Source organism: Penicillium riverlandense (assembly GCF_028828495.1).
Source record: "Penicillium riverlandense strain IBT 135883 chromosome Unknown utg000001l_segment0_segment0, whole genome shotgun sequence".
Taxonomy (NCBI): Eukaryota; Fungi; Ascomycota; class Eurotiomycetes; order Eurotiales; family Aspergillaceae; genus Penicillium; species Penicillium riverlandense.
The window spans coordinates 2,595,195-2,613,735 of record NW_026643194.1 but is presented as its reverse complement, the minus strand read 5'-3'; the positions used below and the strand labels follow the sequence as shown (position 1 = coordinate 2,613,735).

The 18,541-nt window shown below is 49.3% G+C and overlaps 8 protein-coding genes across 8 annotated transcripts; 1 reads left to right on the top strand and 7 right to left on the bottom strand.

Annotated features, from left to right (window-relative positions):
• Nucleotides 1-65: 65 nt before the first annotated feature.
• N7474_001068 (WD40 repeat domain-containing protein) lies at nucleotides 66-1,452 on the bottom strand (the record flags this gene model as incomplete). The annotated part of the gene is made up of 2 exons (XM_057192483.1): nucleotides 66-1,137; nucleotides 1,199-1,452. 2 exons carry the CDS (start codon nucleotides 1,450-1,452, stop codon nucleotides 66-68), a joined length of 1,326 nt encoding a protein of 441 aa, XP_057057436.1.
• A 383-nt stretch (nucleotides 1,453-1,835) lies between these two features.
• On the bottom strand, nucleotides 1,836-3,149 carry N7474_001067 (uncharacterized protein; the record flags this gene model as incomplete). Its single annotated transcript, XM_057192482.1, has 1 exon — nucleotides 1,836-3,149. One exon carries the CDS (start codon nucleotides 3,147-3,149, stop codon nucleotides 1,836-1,838), a length of 1,314 nt encoding a protein of 437 aa, XP_057057435.1.
• A 680-nt stretch (nucleotides 3,150-3,829) lies between these two features.
• On the bottom strand, nucleotides 3,830-4,833 carry N7474_001066 (phytanoyl-CoA dioxygenase family protein; the record flags this gene model as incomplete). The annotated part of the gene is made up of 3 exons (XM_057192481.1): nucleotides 3,830-4,055; nucleotides 4,113-4,337; nucleotides 4,400-4,833. The coding sequence occupies 3 exons, from the start codon at nucleotides 4,831-4,833 to the stop codon at nucleotides 3,830-3,832; spliced, it is 885 nt and encodes a 294-aa protein (XP_057057434.1).
• Nucleotides 4,834-5,575: 742 nt separating this feature from the next.
• Nucleotides 5,576-7,764, bottom strand: N7474_001065 (uncharacterized protein; the record flags this gene model as incomplete). Its single annotated transcript, XM_057192480.1, has 10 exons — nucleotides 5,576-5,938; nucleotides 5,994-6,088; nucleotides 6,180-6,434; nucleotides 6,483-6,582; nucleotides 6,651-6,686; nucleotides 6,741-6,960; nucleotides 7,035-7,102; nucleotides 7,168-7,420; nucleotides 7,477-7,579; nucleotides 7,641-7,764. 10 exons carry the CDS (start codon nucleotides 7,762-7,764, stop codon nucleotides 5,576-5,578), a joined length of 1,617 nt encoding a protein of 538 aa, XP_057057433.1.
• A 1,121-nt stretch (nucleotides 7,765-8,885) lies between these two features.
• Nucleotides 8,886-11,386, bottom strand: N7474_001064 (Low-affinity potassium transport protein; the record flags this gene model as incomplete). Its single annotated transcript, XM_057192479.1, has 4 exons — nucleotides 8,886-9,593; nucleotides 9,650-10,117; nucleotides 10,203-11,060; nucleotides 11,117-11,386. 4 exons carry the CDS (start codon nucleotides 11,384-11,386, stop codon nucleotides 8,886-8,888), a joined length of 2,304 nt encoding a protein of 767 aa, XP_057057432.1.
• A 474-nt stretch (nucleotides 11,387-11,860) lies between these two features.
• N7474_001063 (Zn(II)2Cys6 transcription factor) lies at nucleotides 11,861-14,020 on the bottom strand (the record flags this gene model as incomplete). The annotated part of the gene is made up of 4 exons (XM_057192478.1): nucleotides 11,861-12,248; nucleotides 12,298-12,462; nucleotides 12,517-13,205; nucleotides 13,262-14,020. 4 exons carry the CDS (start codon nucleotides 14,018-14,020, stop codon nucleotides 11,861-11,863), a joined length of 2,001 nt encoding a protein of 666 aa, XP_057057431.1.
• A 1,067-nt stretch (nucleotides 14,021-15,087) lies between these two features.
• On the top strand, nucleotides 15,088-16,322 carry N7474_001062 (Gfo/Idh/MocA family protein; the record flags this gene model as incomplete). The annotated part of the gene is made up of 2 exons (XM_057192477.1): nucleotides 15,088-15,118; nucleotides 15,163-16,322. 2 exons carry the CDS (start codon nucleotides 15,088-15,090, stop codon nucleotides 16,320-16,322), a joined length of 1,191 nt encoding a protein of 396 aa, XP_057057430.1.
• Nucleotides 16,323-16,666: 344 nt separating this feature from the next.
• On the bottom strand, nucleotides 16,667-18,518 carry N7474_001061 (putative MFS multidrug transporter; the record flags this gene model as incomplete). Its single annotated transcript, XM_057192476.1, has 2 exons — nucleotides 16,667-16,785; nucleotides 16,838-18,518. 2 exons carry the CDS (start codon nucleotides 18,516-18,518, stop codon nucleotides 16,667-16,669), a joined length of 1,800 nt encoding a protein of 599 aa, XP_057057429.1.
• Between the last annotated feature and the right edge of the window lie 23 nt (nucleotides 18,519-18,541).

Below are 18,541 nucleotides of genomic sequence, written 5' to 3'. Positions count from 1 at the left end.
GACCATTGCATATAATTTCGTTGGCGATGAATCACGGCAGCTCAAGAGCATTAACATTCGCATCTTCAGTAGATATCCCATAATGAAATCTTTCCATCCTTAGATCCAGCCGCTAGCCAGTGTGTCTGCTGCACTTTCATATTCCGTTGGTTCTGCACCGTTGCAAGCGAGCGTTCCGGTTTCTCGCCAGCCATTTCTGCATATTCTGAACCGGTGCCGGTATCTTCTGCATCTTTTCCAGGCGCGCCATGTGTCGAAGACTCCGTGATATTATCAGTTTTCCCAAACGCCACCGCATAACACCCATCCTTATGCCACTTCAGCACAGCGAGCTCCTTTATCGTCTTCCCAGAGTAAACTCGAACCCTACTATCCCAGCCAGCCGTCGCGAAGACCATTCCATCAGACCGAATGCGCAGACCCTGCTGCCCAGAGTGCTTCGTATTGACGATCTTCAGAGGCGAGTCTTCCACATATCTGGGTGTGGGAATATACCCGCCCGACTCAGACCGAAGGACCGGATGTTTAACGATCAATGCATCAGCGGAAGAAGACAGGAAATAGTCTTGAGAGGGAGATCCGTCGATAGAGAGGACGGGTTGTGTGTGCGGGCGACAAGCGTATATCTTCTCCCATTTCCAGGCGTCGCTGCTTGCGTTGCCTTCCAGATTAATGGTGGACTTGAGCGGTCCGCGATGAAGAAATGACATGACATGTCCATCTTCGTAGGCGGATGCAAGGTAAAGGTCCCCAGATGGAGAGACAAAAAGATGAACAGCCATCACCATCCCTGTCTTCGTTGAGGGATCTGAGCGGATGGTGCTGAGACGGCGTTCGGAAGGAAGATGGAAGATATCGACTCCACCGGAGTCAAGAGCGTTGGGGACTGCAAAAAGTGTGGCGCATCTATTATCACTGCCAGATTTCTCTTCAGGACTGCAGTCTGTATGCAGGAATGTCATGTCAAACGCACAGAAATTCAGCGCGTTTACAGGCAGAGAATGCAGTAGCCACGGCTGGCGCTGAGTCTCGCCCGACTCAGAGGAATCAGCTCTATCGACCGGGAGAGTCTTGTCAAGGAACGACTCATCCTCTGCACGGATCTTCCACACACATAGCTTGTGGTCTCGGCCGTGTCTGGTAGGCATGAAATCAGTAAGTGATATAGGTAACAGAGGAGGCAAAGATGTATCCTCACGTATAGATCTCTGAAACATTTCCACCAAGAGTAAAACCCTTGACTTCGAGCACAGCACCGGAATGAGCCTTCCATACCGTCACAGCTCGTTTGGTGACGAGGTCCCAGACCACGATCCAGCCATCGGCGTCTCCAGATATCAGGCGGAGATTGTGGTTGAAGATGTGGAGAGCGTGAATTGGAGCTGTGTGTCCGCGTAAGATGTAGATCGGTGTGGCTGGAGACTGAAGTCCCAGTGTAGGTCTTTCATTCATTTCTCTGAAGACATATACTGTGTTGTTTGCTGGAGGTGAAAGCTGAACAGTCGATGGGTAAGGGAAGAACTGCCGCTTCACACCGCCTCGCTTTGATCTGGTCGGTCGTGGATGACGGTTCTTAATTGGAAAGAAAAAAAAAAAAAAAAAAAGAGGGGGGTGGGGGCCGGTTAAGAGAGCTTAGAGAGGGAACTTATCTTAGAGGGTCATCGTTACTTTGTCCGTGCTTCGGAAGTTTCCATGGAAAGGGTGCGAGGTAGATTCTCGATCAAGCTTTAGCGCAAAAAACAAGGCTCATATGAAACAAAAGTCAACCACTTCAAATAAGGTAGGATAATGGAACAAAAATTAATTCCTATGAAGGTTGACAAATCAATAAAATGTCACCAAATAACGAACTCCTTGACAAAATTCGCCGGTGCTGTTCTGAAAGCCATCCAGCAGGCTTTCTGGTCAGATGTTGAACTTGGTTGAGCCCACCACTCTTTGAGGAAATGCAGCATCCGCGGACGGTCTAAAGGACAGTCAAAGTTGATGAGACTGAGCAGACGTGATTCAATCCATAGCTGCATTTTTTTATTATCCACACACTCGGTTCCAGCGATAAACAACGGCCACGGTTGGTTCTGAGCGAAGGATAGAGGACTGGAAAAGGATAATAGCGATTCAAACAGACAATCGCGAGCTCTTTGTAACGCTGGGTGTGATGCATTCAACCGTCCAATAGCCCGATAGCCAAACAGCAGAATGGCATAGTACCACGCATCCACCACATGGGCTATATCGCACGAAGCCCCATTATGCAGATTGATCTTGGCTATATCCTCCACTGCAAGCACCGTTTCTCTGGCCTTTGTGGCGTGTGACTCTAACTCTGTAAGATCCATTGCATTTTCAGCAGGTATAGTATCACTCCCACCGCGGTCCCGGTATTTCATGATGATTTGGTGCATCAACTGAACAAAACCAACGAAAGCATTCGTTCCATCAACCATCGGAATATTTAGCGTCATATCGTCGATTTCAACATTCAGCGTCAGCCGAGGCCAGATAGTGGCGCAGTAGAATTCCGATATAAGAAAATCTCCACATCTATCTGACCCTAGAAGTAGCGTTGAGCTTTTCTGGTAGTGATATATCAGGGCTTGTGCCGTGCGCAAATGTAGTCGCCATAGTGAATCTGATGGAAAGTACATCTCGAGATGCCAAAGGAGCAGTGCGGTTGCAAGTGCCTTTTGAAATGTCTGCGAACTCGTCCTGCTGTCTGTACGACCATCATTGCAATTGGCAAAAGCCAAATATGGTGTCAGGCATTCGACCGTTTTCTGGCGGTATTCATTCATGAGGTCTAGGCTCAACGCTTTGTGTGGGCTGTTGAAGTCGAATTTGAAATACAAATTGGCGGCTGCAACAGCAAGTGCAGCATAGAGAACACCGGGAGACTGCGATGCAAGCGGACAAATGTATTGTCGCCATGGGTTTTGTTGATCGTCTATCCAAACAAGATCCGCAGCTATAACATTGGTGAAATGATGAAGAAGCTCAGATTTCGTTATTAGTGGGCGACAGTCTGAAGCAAAGTCCTCTTGATAGTCCAGCAAGGCCAAATTCTGCCCTCTAGATCCATGGATGCCATAAGAAAGGTGTCTCTTCGTAATAGGCTCTGGTTCCTTCTGGGGTTTCCGGGATGCTCCCATGACGAACCTGATCGTCCGGACGTATCCGGGACACTCAAGTGATCGACTCGCACATTTGAGACATGTTGGCAAGCTTCTATCGCATTTTATACGTCTCAATTTGCATTTTTGGCAGTCTGTTTCCCTGCAAAGTCAGCGCACTTTGCGCGTAGGGAAGACCATAACAAGGACAAGCTAGCTGTGTGCCACCACTCATAGCTCAGAGATTTGACGTTTGTAGTTTGAAATTACATACCTCTACCAGGGCTGTCATAGTGTGCCATCAGCTAATTATCTGGCTATGGCAGCATTGAGTCAAGTGAGGTTAGCTTGGCGGAAGATGTTGGTTACCGAGCGGGGAAACGAAGATAATGCGTTCCATCATGTGAGATGGGGAGGTTAGTTCCGGCAACCAGATCCCAAAGAATCTGGAATTTCCAAAAAGTAATGACAACTGATATGGCAAGGGCTAGAATCGTCCTGCTTAACAAAAATTCATGTATATTCGAATGTTGTTGGAAAATAGGGTTTTCTGGCTATTCTGTACATCATAACTAGAGAATAGTAATGCACTGCCCTAACCTGGAAAAGATTTATAGTAGGTTAATCTCAATGCTTTCTGACAGTAAAAACACATATATACAAGCTATCAACCAAGACAGTGCGGTGGTAGTCATCTCCATGGCCAATATAATCGCTAATCACATGTCTACTGTCTCTTCGTCCTCAACACCAAACAGAACGCGCATGGGATCCTGATATTTGTGAAATCCCACACTAGGAGCACTGATTCCATAACCGAGCAATCTCTGAACCTGGGGTGTATATCTCTTCGCCTTCTCGGGTGGCACTGCAAGCATCTGGTTCTCTGCTGGTCTGTACATTCCCTTCACCATGAACATCCCGATGACCTCTCGAATTTGATCACTGCCCAAGATAAGTTATCAGAGTGTGTTCTCCAGATGAATAGACAATATAACATACATAGACTTGTTTGCGCCTCCCCCATGATAAACGTTACCAGTAAATATCAGCACATCCCCGACATCTAGCTCAACCGGTACTGCTTCTTCCTTTTTGGGTACACGTTCTGGACCCCACTTATGAGATCCAGGTATAACCAGTGTTGCGCCGTTTTCATATGTGGACTTTGTAGTCGCTAGAAGGCAGCCCATCATGATATGCTCATCGCCCGTTGCATGGTAATCGCTACAATGTCAATCGGTTAGTATGACATGTGAGAAGATGATCCCAGCTCTTGGGAGCATTACCTGTCATCCCTGTGTAGATCCTGAGCGCGCGATCCTGGGTGAATTTGGAAGCCAACAGTTGATGAAATAATCGGCTTGGTTGTCCATCTCTCAAGTGACTCTCCATGCCAACCTTGAAAAGTACTTGTGAGAATTGCGTTACAGACATCAATCCACAACTTATTGGTGGCATATTCAACACATGCATCTGAAATTCCAATCAACCCTGTAGCGCGTCGGGTTGTCTTTGGAAAGAATCCGGATGGATCTGGTATGTCGGCATCAAATACCTGTTTCAACTCCGCCCGAATTCTATCAGTGTGTTCTTTGGGGAAAAGGGAATTGATGATGACTCCTCCGTCTCGTTCGACAATCTCGACGACACGCTCGGTGGTTGTCTTGGGATCTTTGGCGTCCAGCCGGACGATTTTTGGCATTCCCGTACGAATGGTCATTTTCGCAACCGTAGAAAGTAGAGATCAAAAATCGTAGTATAATATTCAGCGTGGTCTTCTAGTTATGATATCGTTCACCTTTAGTTCATCGAATACTAATACTTCTTCAGTTACCTCGGGACAAAGTCTTGCTTTAAATATATTGCTTTTGGCATTCTTTGAACTCCCTCCCACTGATCAAGCATGAAGAATATTGGAAGACTGTACCGAAATGGGCAAGTTAAGGCGATGAGGGGAATATCGAGAGTACATTATTGCTAATTTGAAGCTCAAAGGTCATGATCATAACGAGTAGATAGCGTCATGGTGCTACGATTCAGTGACGGCAGAGCACCAGTACGGCTTAAATCTCCAAATCCTTCCCCGAAACGGCAAGCCGGATATCATATTTACTCCGCACCCCATCTCTAAAACGGATAGGAGCTTTTTGAATGTCAGACGGAACTTTGTAACTCCCGAAGCTCGGCATCTCAAATAAGGGTAGAGCTTCCTAGTTGGAAGTTAGCGATGATCTTTCCAAACATAGTTTAGTTCTCTAAAATCTTTCCGAAACGGGAAAGGCGCCTTGTACCTGCTAAGCCGCTCATCCTGTCCGCCCGAACCCAATCGCAGCTCGAGGAGCCGGCCTTGCTATCAGCAATATTGATGTGCATAAGAGGGGTAGAGACAAAATGAACCATGCGGAAATTCGGGGTTAGGAAATTGTTCCAAGGCAGGTATGGACACAAGTAACAATATGGATTCATTCCTTCGCTCGAGGAGCCTGAGGCCCCGCTTCCCTTGTCATAGCTTCCATTCCTCCAACAATAACACTGTCAATGACAACAACATTGTCTTCCATGACCGAGTTATGCTCCTTGATATACTTGAAACGCGCCCCAAAGATCCAATAAATTCCGGGGAAGAGAATAGTAGCGCCCACAATCAGACAGCTCCAGTTCATATTCTCGATAGTGGGGATAGTGACCGGGACGTAAAGCGGACAAAGATATACCACACAAATCAATAGAGACCAGCAGACACTGAGAACATTAACTAGGTAGCCCCAGCGACCGAGATCAAAATGGGGGCGTGGAGGTAGAATCTTTCGGCCTCGGATAAGAACCTAAAGGAATATTTTAGTAGAAAGTCACAAGGTAGAACTGGATGGGCGGCCATACCACAACCACAGGAACCAAGTAGCTGACCTGCAACATCAGACCGCCACCGGAAATGATTGATTGAAAGGCAAGGTCACTGCCCAGAACAATCAAGCCTAAGTAGAATTCCCTACTTGTGAGTAACCGAAGACAATCTGATTGCACCCGTACCTCCGAGCTTTCCGTACAAGGCCCTTGGAGACGTACCAAGCATTAAGTCGATAACCACAACAAACCCAATTGCCCGCAAAGGAATCCCAAGTCGAGGACTGACTTGAGACAAGTACTCAGAATAAGGGAAAGCCTTATCACGAGCCATGCTCCACACAATTCGAGACCCGGCACTATTGGTGCCTACGATAACGAAGAAATTGATGCCGATCATCACCAGGGCACAGAAGAGACCCCCGCCATAGAGGGATCCCGTAACACCCATCCACCAGCTCATGTATGCCTGTGGTGCTAGAAACTGTCAGAACTCATCAGGAATACCGGAACTCTGATCCTTACAGTCCATATAACTATTTACGTTGCCGGCGGTCCAAATCATCAAGACGGCTGATAGCCAGCTCATAATGCCGCAGAATATCATGGAATAGATCATGGCGCGCTATGAATGGTGAGCCATAAGCAAAATCCTAGACTGGATTGCAGTAGCAAAGTGTGGGATAGACATACTGGAGCATTCTTAGATGGACTCTTCATCTCTTCAACCTATTTGCGAGCAGTTTAGAAATGTATCTGATGTACCATACCGGTGACACTCACCAGATGCATCATTCCATCTGTACCAACCATGCCGTACATAGAATTGTAAAATGCAATGATGAACACCCATCCATTGCTTGTGTAGCCAGTATTGTTGATAAATTCGGTAAAGATGAAACTGGCGTTATGCTTGGGTGCCATCACGATGAAGACTATCGCCCAGGTGACTCCGCCGCCGACAACCCAGAGTGCGCCAAGAAGGTTCACTCCTGGCAGCCATCTATTCTCAGGTAAGCCACATGTAAAGATTTGAATGACGGCCAACACGAAGGGAAATCGTATATGTGTACTTACCTTTGGTTGAGATTTGTAATGACTGGAAGAACAAGCATTCCACTATAAAGTAACCAAGTCATCCAAGACTACAGCACTTGTCAGTCTCCAGAGTAATAGGTCGCAGCATAACCCGGACGAATTGGCGACTGACCTTCCACTCTGTGTCTGGGTGAGCAATTTGAACAAAAGACGCAATAATTTGAGCACTATTCAGCGCGCAGCTTGATCCCGTCGATATTTCCCCAACCATGATAGCCCAGCCGACAAGATATGACAGAAACGGCCGCGTGCTGCCCGTTGAGAGAGCCTGGGTGTAGTACTGCTGTCCACCAGCCGTCGGCCAAATACTACAGTACTCGGCCAAGGAGGTCATCAGTAGTGTTTGACCTACAGAGACGACCAGGCTGGAGCTAGAGGTTAGCCTCGCTAATAATTTTCTCAAAGAGACATTCTGTCTTACCTGCCCCATATCAAACTCGTTGGGCCACCGACATCAAAGATCGTTGAATAAAGGACAATGAGACAGGACCAGCTGGCCTGTATCATGACCTGATACGCACACACTGGATGAACAACTCAGTTTGTCTTTCCTCACGAAGCAAAGTAATATGCTTGCAATCTCACACGTCCAGGTGTTATATACACGCTGCAATTCGGGTTTCTTCCCCATAGCAAGTAATCGGGCATCATCCACATCCAGCGTTTTCTCCCCCTTCACCTCAACAGGCACGACAGTATTGATGTCCATAGTGAAGAATTCCTTGGATGGACCAGCGGATTCTGGTGAGAAGAGTAAATGGGGAACAACACAGGGCCCTTTAACAAAACGAAATAGTGCCGCAAGGCAGTATGTCTCACCCCGGATAGGGGACCAGTTTAAATGCCTCTGCCATTCACATTGGTCCAAGAGAAGGATATTCCCCCCTGAACAGGTTAGGTCCTCGGTCGAACAGGCAGGACTGACGTCCATCCTGTCTTGGCTAGCTCATGTTGCCGACATGGGAGTTGCGGGGGTCAGTTTGTCACCTGGTAAACCCAGGGAAATGGTTGGCTTACGGGGCTGCCCTGATAAGCTTCGGAGTGGGTGGCTTTGGGATCCATCTCCGCATCTGAGGCCGAGCCCATTTGAGAATGCACAAGAGATCATAACTTTACCCCGCGTACCAAGAATAGAACCGCGGCTTGTGGAGCCTGTAAGTCTTGAAAGGAGCTTGCCGTATTGTCTTTTTGGAATTGCAATGCTGTCAGTGGGGAGGCTATGGAATTTGACATAATCGGCGGAAGCTCCGTCCTCCAGGTCGTTCCGAGACCACGCGAGCTTGTACACAGCAATTTGGGATGCGGAAAATTGCCCCTGGAGAGTCGTATGATTGGTACACGCGATCCTCCGCTACAAACTGAATCCAAAGCACGATATGCACAGGTAAGAAGATTACTTCGTCCGTAAGATCAAAGACGAGGTTGACGTGTTGGCGCATTCTCGCTTTTCCATCAACCATTCGGACGAATGCTATGGCTGCGTGCATTCGAGGTCTATACGATCAAAGAGTTAACAATAAATCTACAACCAGCGGCCTATTATCTCTTTTGATCTCTTGTGCGAGATTTTTTGATATGCCTTCGTATGTCTCGTACGAGATTAGGTCCTTGATTCCTGGCAAAACCCGAGACTGGAATCCCTAAGCAACTTGACCTGTCGTCGTCCGAAGTGAGAGCTATTTCACCATATCGAAAGTGCGGCACCAGCAACGCCCAAGCTTAGCAGGGTCGAATACCAAAACTTGCACCACACAAAGATTCGCGCAGATCTCAGAGGCCAAACGTTGTGAAAAGACATTTTTCCCGGTTTGAAGTCTTGACTTAAGGTTCTCATCGGGCTCTCCGGCTCATCGTTCGTTCTATCCTGATCTGGGCGTCTTCCTCTTCTGCTTTAACAAGTTTGTCGCTTGGTAGCATGATTGCCTTGTCAATAGCCACTGGTAGGCCACGATGGCGGCCTCGAATCATCACAGCGCAAAGGACAAGCTTGCTCAAGGTATGCCAGCCTCCAGAGAAACTGTAGAGTTTATTGGGAAGGCCAATACTTATCCCGACACATCCGTAGGCACTTACTGTCTCAAAGATAATGTTGAATGCAGAGTACGTGATAGGATCCCGGGTGAACTGGCCCGCCTCGACGATGCAAATTATGATGACAGCCAGGGCGATCCACCATAAGTCGTACGCCATTTGGGCCCGCAGCTGATGCCGGATAAAATATATCCTCCCGAGGCCGGGTGTGACGGGAGGCCGATTTCCCGAAGCTCCTGATGACGATTCCACATCGTCCTCATTCACGGAGGTGTCATCTGCATATACTCCCAGACTTCTCTCTTCGTATAAATTCGAGTGCCGCATCGTGATCGCAACTGGATAGACAGAGATATACATCATTACCACATAGATAACGAGCGTTCCGAGCTGGAGAGTCGAGATATTGACAATATAGAAGCCCCCACTTCGAACGCACAGTGCTTGGAACAGGCCATCCAAAACACGCGAACCTCTAGGGATAGCGTCCACCGCTGGATTATCTATCTATTTCTGAGGATTAGCATTACTGATTTGTACGTCTGGCTAGCTGAGCAACTCACGTTGAGTACTTCGAACGCTATCCAATCGATACCGTTCAAGACAACCACAGAGAGTAGGAGCCACCACGTGTGCGCAGAAGGAAATAAAGCAGTATAAGATCGCCGGGGATGATCCAGGAGGAAGGTTAGTGTGTCACGGAAACGATGGTAATACTCGATATCCGGAAGTATCAGGCGGATTGTATATAAGATCCATCGCAGGAATATTGGATAGCTGCAAGACCTCATGAGCACACCAAACATTGAACCAGACAACAAGAAATGGTGGTGCCTTACCAGGTATTGCCAGCCAATATTAACAAGCCCATGGTAATAAGCATATACCTCGACGATTGAAATGGAACCTTGTCCGACGGTTAAACGCAACGAGTTATTGCAGAAAATCCTGAAGCACCAACCATGTTTGCATCGAGAATACTCATCCCAGAGTTGTTGAATGCAGAAATCGCAAAAAAGAAGCCGGTCCACCTAAGATTTTAACAAAAAAAAATTAGAAACCATTACCAGGATCAAGTGACAAGGATCCTAATGTAGATATCAAGACACCAGGAACTGAAATGAGAACAAACCAAGGGTTCAGGCCATTAGACTCTGTCAACGAAGCTTTGTTCCTTGCAAGATACGCTGCCACCCCTAACCCCCCAAGGAGTTGCCACAGGATAAAATAGGTCGGCACAATAATGGACAACAAGCATATTGCTCGGTACTCGGCGCCTCCAAGCTTTTGTCGCTCCATTTCACTTAGGTTATAGAGCGTGGAATTTCGATGAAATCTGCGCAGAAAGTGCAAATGAGCTTCATTAAATCTTTCCCTGTCCGAGCCCCCATCGGAAGGACCTTGCTCTAAATGGCCGATCGTAGTAGAGAGGTTCTGAACATTGACATATGGTGAGAGCATGCGTCGGCGTAGTGGGCTAGATGATCGTTCTTCAGAACCGTTCCATACGTTAGAAGTGAATGCAATATGAGAATCAGCATCCGTATTGCTCTTTGGCTCTCCAAGGGGATATCCATTAGGCAGTGCTTCGTCAGGTGCTACAGATTCAGCATCACCTCTAGCTCCTGAAGGAATCTGCTCTGCTTGTTGGTCGGATTGTCTGGCATCGGGAGGGCCAGTCCTTGAATCAGGTTCCTGGTTCTGGGCTTGCGACCTCGCAGGATGGAGAGGAATACTAGGGACAACTGGCGTTCTCCAAAGTGGAGAACGGAGCTGGAGCGGGGGTTCTGAGAGACGAGCAGGTTCCTGTGTCACGGTAGACTGCCGGGAGAGAGAGCGCGGCCTCGTCATTAAACGACCTAATCCGATGGAGCTCCGAGTTCTCTTCCGGAGCCGCTCTTCCCTTACAATCTCCCCGAACCTTTTCTCAAAGGCTTGTTTACGAACTAGGACCACCGCAATGGATACCCAGATCTATATCGCATTAGCCTTCCTATCAATGGGCGATGATAGATCACTGCCATTCTTACCGCGGATCCAAACATTATGAGGAAGAACAGCAGGACTTGCTGGAACGTATTCAGCGTAGACAGATTGACCGTATTCAGGCCAGCGAGGGTCATGGCGCTGACAGTCAAAAATAGCGAGTCAATGTATCGAACACTCTGGGCCGGTGAAGACGTGCCCCAGAAGATGGCCGAGGTGATGAAGGAGACCCCAATGAAGTAGGCATAATGCACCGTGAGAAACCGTACCCGGGGAAGATAGGTCTTCAAGGTCTTGTATTTGAATCTAACCATTTGGAACAGGGTGCATTTGACGCCAGTCTTCTAACGCCGATAATGAATACTCTTCGAGTCAGAAGAGCGATTCCATAGCAGACCTGAGAAACGCCACAGGGTGCAAGTTGCGGGAGAGCGTGCGCAGACTGCAAGATCAATACGCTCAGGGTGAGAAATATCTCCCAGGTTGACTCTGGTAGCTCCAGAACTGCACAGTCCGGATTCCACTCTGCCTGTATGTCATTGCAATGACGACTACGCGTCAAGCTACTTCTGTGTCAGGTGACTAAAAGCTGAGCTGCTTGCCGGATGACTAAGATTTGGTAAAACGGGGCGCCAAAAATGGTATCCAAGGTTGCCAGTTTCGGCGCGCGTTTACTGTCACCTAGCGTTGAGATGGTAAAATCCTTGTATATATATGCAACTGCCGAGGGTATCTAAAAACCAAAAAGCCAGCCATTCAAAAAGCAACCTTCAAAAACCAATCAACCATCATATCAAGTAACCACCATAGTGGTAATGATCAAGTGCATGATGCGGCGCAACATATGATCCCTGGTAGGGATGATTATCCAATGCAAAGTCCGCGGCCGCCAGCAGAGGATTGACGGCACCTCCCACCAGGCCATGGGACTCGGCAGACAAAAGAGGATCCAAGTCGGAATAGTTGTTGTGTATTTGCTCAGGAGAAACGGTGTGAGGCTGCGGAACTGGCCAACCCCAGGTCTGTTTGAGCTTTTCTTTGGTAGGGTCGACGAGCCAGGCCATTTCGTTGTTGGCAATGGTGTCGAATATGCCGAGGGCTTCATCCTGGGCTTCACGGGCGTCTAGACATTCTGCTGCAATGGCAAGACAGTGGACCGCGATATACACCGCTCCGCTAATTGAACTATAAGTTTCTATTGAATTGATAGGGGTGTTCCACGTACCGATCTTTGAGTTGGGAAACGAGACCACAGAGATCATAGGCGTGGGTTTGCTGCACGTTTCGCATCTCTGCGTGCAGTTCGGATTCCAGTGGGTGTGATTTGGCCAGTAAGATGCGAGCAGTGTGGTAAAATAATCGCGCAATAAGGGCATGCCCGCCCATGAGCCTGTTTGGATTGCACCGATGAGCGTTGGGATGAAGCAAGAGAATGATCACTTACCAGACCATGGGAAAGGCAGATTGAGAATTATTTTGCCAAGGCTGCAAGTAACCTAGGGGCATCATAGAGCGCGGCACAAACTTGGCCCACTGATCGCACCAGTTGTTGTAGAGACTCCACTCCTGGAACGTGCCAGAAGTATGGATTGCAGGGCCTTCTGCTCCTGATGGTTGGTGGGCGGATAATCGGAAGTTTGCAATTTTGGAACAAATATACAGCATTCGGTGGAGCCACACTTGCTCTGCATGGTGCATGTGGTCCATGTCCATATTAACATCCCAAGTATCAGGGTTCCAAGATATGGCCCAATTGTGATGCAGACAGCTGAGAAGCTCCATGCACACGCTTGTCCAAAAACAAGCTCCACCAAGGCCGTGTGTCTTTGCTGTCCAGCCACATTCCCGGATCAGAGCCCGCGATCCCGCGATATGATTCATCGGACATGTTGATCGTGAAGACATGGTTTCATAGATGCCAAGAACCAAAGCTGTGGTTGCACAGAGAACAGAATCACGGTTTGGATCATGAACGGCGTTCAAAATATCTTGAGTTGCCGAGTCGTAAAAACGCTGCCCCTTCTCCTCTCCATAAGAAGGATCGACTAGGGCAAGGTGCTTGGCCCCACATGCGAAAAAGGCATTCCGGAGCATGGGCTCGTCGATAGCATGATATGGCAGGATATGTGTGAACTTTTATCGATTAGAAATGACCAGGAGACAGAGATCGGTAGGATAAGGCAGCATACATGTTTCATTTCATCCATGGAATCCATCCAAATACCAACTTTCTCAACAAACACCTGCAGCAAAAACACTTGCTCCGGATCTGTCAAAGGTCCATGATCTAATTGTCTCATAGACAGCTTTTGTGCGAATTTGGATAAAGCGTGAGGTAGCAACTCATCGCCGGACGTCAAGTGGGTCGAAGGCCACTGCTCCGCGCCAGCAATGAGATCTGTCCCAACGTGTGAAACTTCAAACCCCGTTGGATCGAATGAGTGAGCGACAGACTGAAAGAGATGATTCAGAGTCTCCTGATCCATCTCAAAAGTCCCATGGGCCGTCTGTATATTGTCTTCGATGACAGGATTCTCCGGCTGAGGCGGCGGATATCTCTCAAATCCACCAACGTACTCCGACGCAATAAACCGCGAGTCATCACGGAATGTCACCTTGGTGCCATGAGGGCGGGCAATGAGATGTGGTGGGGCCACAGTCTGGATATCGATGAAGTTGAGACGAACTCCACGTCGACATACCCTATCCGACTTTCGACAATTCAGACACCGTCCCAGCGCCTCATCACATTTCAGATGCCGCTCGCGACAGGTAAGACATCCCGTGCGGACTCGGCGGGCCTTGGTCTCGGCGAACTCAGCGGATTTCTTGCGGCGCGTGCGGGCAGCGACGCATTGGGAGTCGCTGCTTGGGCTCTTTGGTGTCGTAATTTGAGATTTGCCATCGCGGATAACCGGATGGGACTTTGTGCGAGTCTCGAGAGTCATTGCTCTCTACTGGAGTTGTGGGTGCGCCACTGATTTCTTTCGTCGTCTGTCTAGTCGCCAGCGCCGATCGGTGCGGCCGACTTCCAGACCGGCACAGGCTTCCTGAGTGTAATATCTTCCTTCCGCAATTGCAAGTGTATGGCCATGTTCGATGTGTGAACGGGGAGGGGTGCGACTCGGTTATTCGGTGGACTGGGAAGTCATCCAGTTGGCGCCCGGTTAAGCTCGGGGCTGGATGGGCGGAGAGTGGGTAGGAGACGGAAGAGTGAGCCGAGGGCACCGTTAGTGTAGTCTGTCACTGTACTCTCAGCGATCGAACCCAGTGTCTCGTCCAACTGAGTCGAAAAGTGAAGTTGAGATTGACTGGGGAAAAGAAAGTGGGAAAAGTGGGTCGAGGAATGCGGTTGGTCAGAAGTCTATATGACGATTTCAACCAACTATTAGATCCGTGATTACTGTCTGTGCTAGTCAGTACAGTGGGAGGACGGGGGTATTTGATTAGAATTCTAGAACCCTAGACCAGGACACTTTAATGTTAGATCTCCTGGGGCATATGACCCTGTGTGTCCTGACGCATAACTTGCATTCAAATGAGACAGTGGAAGACGTAACGAATGTATATTCACATACAATTTATTGCCATTAGGTATGCGCCACTAGGTTCCAAGGCCTCCTTGAGCGTTATATATACACATGAGATCCTCTCAAGCCAATGACAACAGAAACAACCAGGTGTCACTTGACGGCACCAATAACTGGTTCAACAATTACGGCTTCAAAAGACAGAATAGCCGATAGAAGCATTTAGTACGCTCCTGCTTCCGTTTCTCAAGCTCAATGTCGTGGCTACTGCCGTTAATATGCAAATATCCGATATCTCCCAGTGGGATATCCCTTTAACGCTACGCATAGCTATTTATTCACTCCTCACGGTGGGGAGAATTAGTCAGTGATTAGTCGTGTGGGGTTAACCACTTATCAGGGATCTGTCGTCACCCCGCTCTTTGTTAAGTTTGCCTCCCGTCTGTACTTCTGTTTGATCCCAATTCTCTGAAGTGTTATCCACAATGCCAGAGACTATTCGCTGGGGGATCCTAGGTACGTAGCCCTTGCCTTTGAGAGATATGTTCTGACAGAGACAGCCACTGGCGGTATCGCCGTGACTTTTACCAAAGACCTGCTCGTCGACCCGAAGACTCGAGGGGTCGACAAAGTTGTCCATACTGTGACTGCAGCGGCGAGTTCCAGTGGTGCTTCTCGTGCGAAATCCTTCCTGGAAGAGGTCGGAGCTCCCTCCGATGCGAAGGGATATGGATCGTATAAGGAGCTCGCCAATGACCCAAATGTGGATATTATCTATGTATCCACTCCTCATTCTCATCACTACCAAAACGCCATGTTGTGTCTAGAGGCCGGAAAGAATGTCCTTGTTGAGAAGGCATTCACGGTCAATGCGCCACAGGCACGGAAGCTCGTGGAAAAGGCCAAAGAGAAGAACCTGTTCCTGATGGAGGCAGTCTGGACGAGATACTTTCCCCTATCGATTTATGTCAGGGAGTTGATCACCTCTGGCAAGCTCGGGAATGTGACCAAGGTGTCGGCAGATAACTGCGTGGATTTTAACCCTTACGAAAATTTTGCTGATGGCAAACATCGCCTGGTCAATCCCGATCTTGCAGGCGGCGCGCTCCTGGATCTTGGCATCTATTCGTTGACCTGGGTTTTCCAGACTCTGTATCATACCCAACCCGCTGGTGACAGGAAACCCCCAATGGTGCTGTCATCCATCAAGAAGTATGAGCCGACTGGCGTGGATGAAACGACTACGATGCTTCTCACTTTCCCACGAACCACCGGAGGAGATGCTCATGGAATTGCAATGACCTCACTGGCTCTATCCGCCGATCCGGATGATAAAGGCACCGCTGGTCCTGCCATACGAGTGCAGGGAAAGAAAGGAGAGGTCCAAGTGTGGGGTCCGGTATCTCGTCCCACACGGACCAGACTTATTCTGAAAGATGGTACTGTGGAAGACAAGACCTGGTCAATGCCTGGACCAGGAGCCGGCAGTGGGTGGAAGAATGGGTTTGGGGGCAGCTTGAACGCGGAAGGTGAGGGACATGGGATGTTCTGGGAAGCAGATGAGGCCGCAATCGCACTCGTTGAAGGGCGGAAGGAAAGTCGATTCGAGGACTTGGAGGAATCCATTGTGATTATGGAGGTGATGGATGAGGTTCGAAGGCAGAATGGTTTCATACTGCCTGAGAAGATCGAAACTACCCGTTATCCCGTTGACCTGTAAAGAGCAAGTTGTTATGGTGGTTACTTGGGTCTTACCTTCTAGTTGACCCTGGTAGCATTGGCGTCTGAATATCAAGTTTCTCCTATAGCTTTGCCCATAATTCCCCATCTCCCTCCTGCGCCTAGTATAACTGCAACTTTTTCTAGGCTGAAGTCTAATTTTTCTGAGTAGGCCCTGGGTTGGAGTCGTTAACTTTTGCATTCCCCATCATGCTCAAAGAAATGACAACCCCTGGCTGCTTTGTCTTGCGATGATTTTCCTCAACGTTTGAAATGAGGTTGGAGGATGTCTAACTATTATGCATGTATCTATATGGTATAAGTTAGGTACATATTTACAGATGGCTAGGGCTTACTGCCCAATCGCGGCAATCGCAGGCGCAGGTGAAGCAGCAACATGATCGCGGCCCAGACAGCCGCAGAGAGAAACGTCAGACGCAGGGCAGCAGCATATGCCCCCATCACTATGAAAAGCGTCAGTTGAAGTAACCATAGCCCAAGGGAAGAAGAACTAACCTTGATGCCGGTGCTTCAAGTCCAAGTCAGCGATGACTCGCACGGACTTGCGCACCAGAGAAATTATGTCGCGCTTGTCTGGCCCTGTAACCTTGTGTTCCAGCTGAAAGACGAGGGTGTTTTGAAAGATCCAGCTGCTAGCAGCCACGCCCATCACAGAGCCCAGGTTGCGCCACAGTCCCAGCGTGGTGGTGGCCACAGCTGCCTCGCTCTGTTCGCTCGTGGCCAAGACCGAGACCATCAAGGTTGGAAAGGTGAATCCCTGGCCCAGGAGGGTGAGCGAGACGCACATCATGGCAACGGCATCCGGTGTGTTCATCCCCATTGATGCGGCAGCGCAGCCACCAACAAGCATGCAGACACCACCGGCGATGATGGTGGGCTTGAGACGTTTGGTCCAGGTAATCAGGAAGCCAGTCCCCACGCTCGATATCGTCACTGCGGCTGTGGCAGCCACAAGCCGTAGGCCAGAGTCAGTCGGGGAGGCGAGCCTGACAGCCTGAAAGTACAGTGGGGCATTGAACATCATGGTGTTGGTCGACATCGACCCAAAGAAATTGCCGAAGATGATGCTGGCGCGAGGATCCTTGGACAGTAGTTCTACGGGCATTACAGCGCGTGGCACATTCCGCTCATACCGGATAAAGATCACCGAGAGGATAGCGGATGCCACCAGGGAGACAATGACCAGCGGGTGAGACCAAGGGAAGACGTTGCCGCCCAGGTTCAGGCCCATGATCAAGGCCGTGACTGCGACAATGAGGATGAAGGACCCCGTCAGATCAATACTCCGGATCAGTTGTGGGACCGTTACTCGCTCTAGTCCGACGCGCTTCACTCCCAGACCTGACGGGACGGTCCAGGCAGCCAGAACGAAATAGACGAAGATGAAGGGCAGTTGCACGAGGAAGGCACCTCGCCAACCCACCTGGTCGCAGAGGAACCCGCCTAGGGCCAATCCCAGACAGCTGCCAATTCCGAGACACAGGTTGATGTATGACTGGTAGATACCACGGTACTCGATGCGCACCAGGTCACTGGAGAGGACCTGGCCCATGGAGAAGACGCCGCCGGCACCGAGGCCACAAAATGCGCGAGCGGCGATGAAGCTGCCGATGCTCTGCGCCAGTCCACACCATGCCGTCGTGAGAAAGAACACGGAGATAGCGAAGAGGTACACGGGTTTGCGGCCAAAGGCATCGGAGATGCGTCCGAATAGAGGAAGAAATGCGGTAGAGGTCAATAGGAAGGCCGTGGACAGCCACGAGGCGGCATTGGATGCGTGGAAGTATGAAGTGATGACCGGGTGACTTGAGGCCATCAGAGTTGAGTCAAAAAAGCCGATCACATACCCGAGCATGACGCCGGAGTAGATCAACCAGAAGCGCGTTGGTGATACGCCGATGAACCGCGAGGAGTAGCTTTTATCATCGGGACCAGCACCATTGGCTGTCCCATTCACAGAGGAGACCCGCCGGTTCAGATTCGGCTCAACTTGCAGCCCTTGGGGAATGGAGCTAACTCGGGTTAGGTCCAGGATGGAGGCTTCGTCTACCTCTGTGCTGGTGGTCGAGCCGGCTTCCACATCGACTTGATGGCCTACGGAGTTGTATTCATAAGAGCCAGTTCGTAGCAGGGGAGAGGTCTCCGAGGGACGGCTTTGCTGCCCCTCATCATGCATAATGGATTATCTAGTCGAGACTC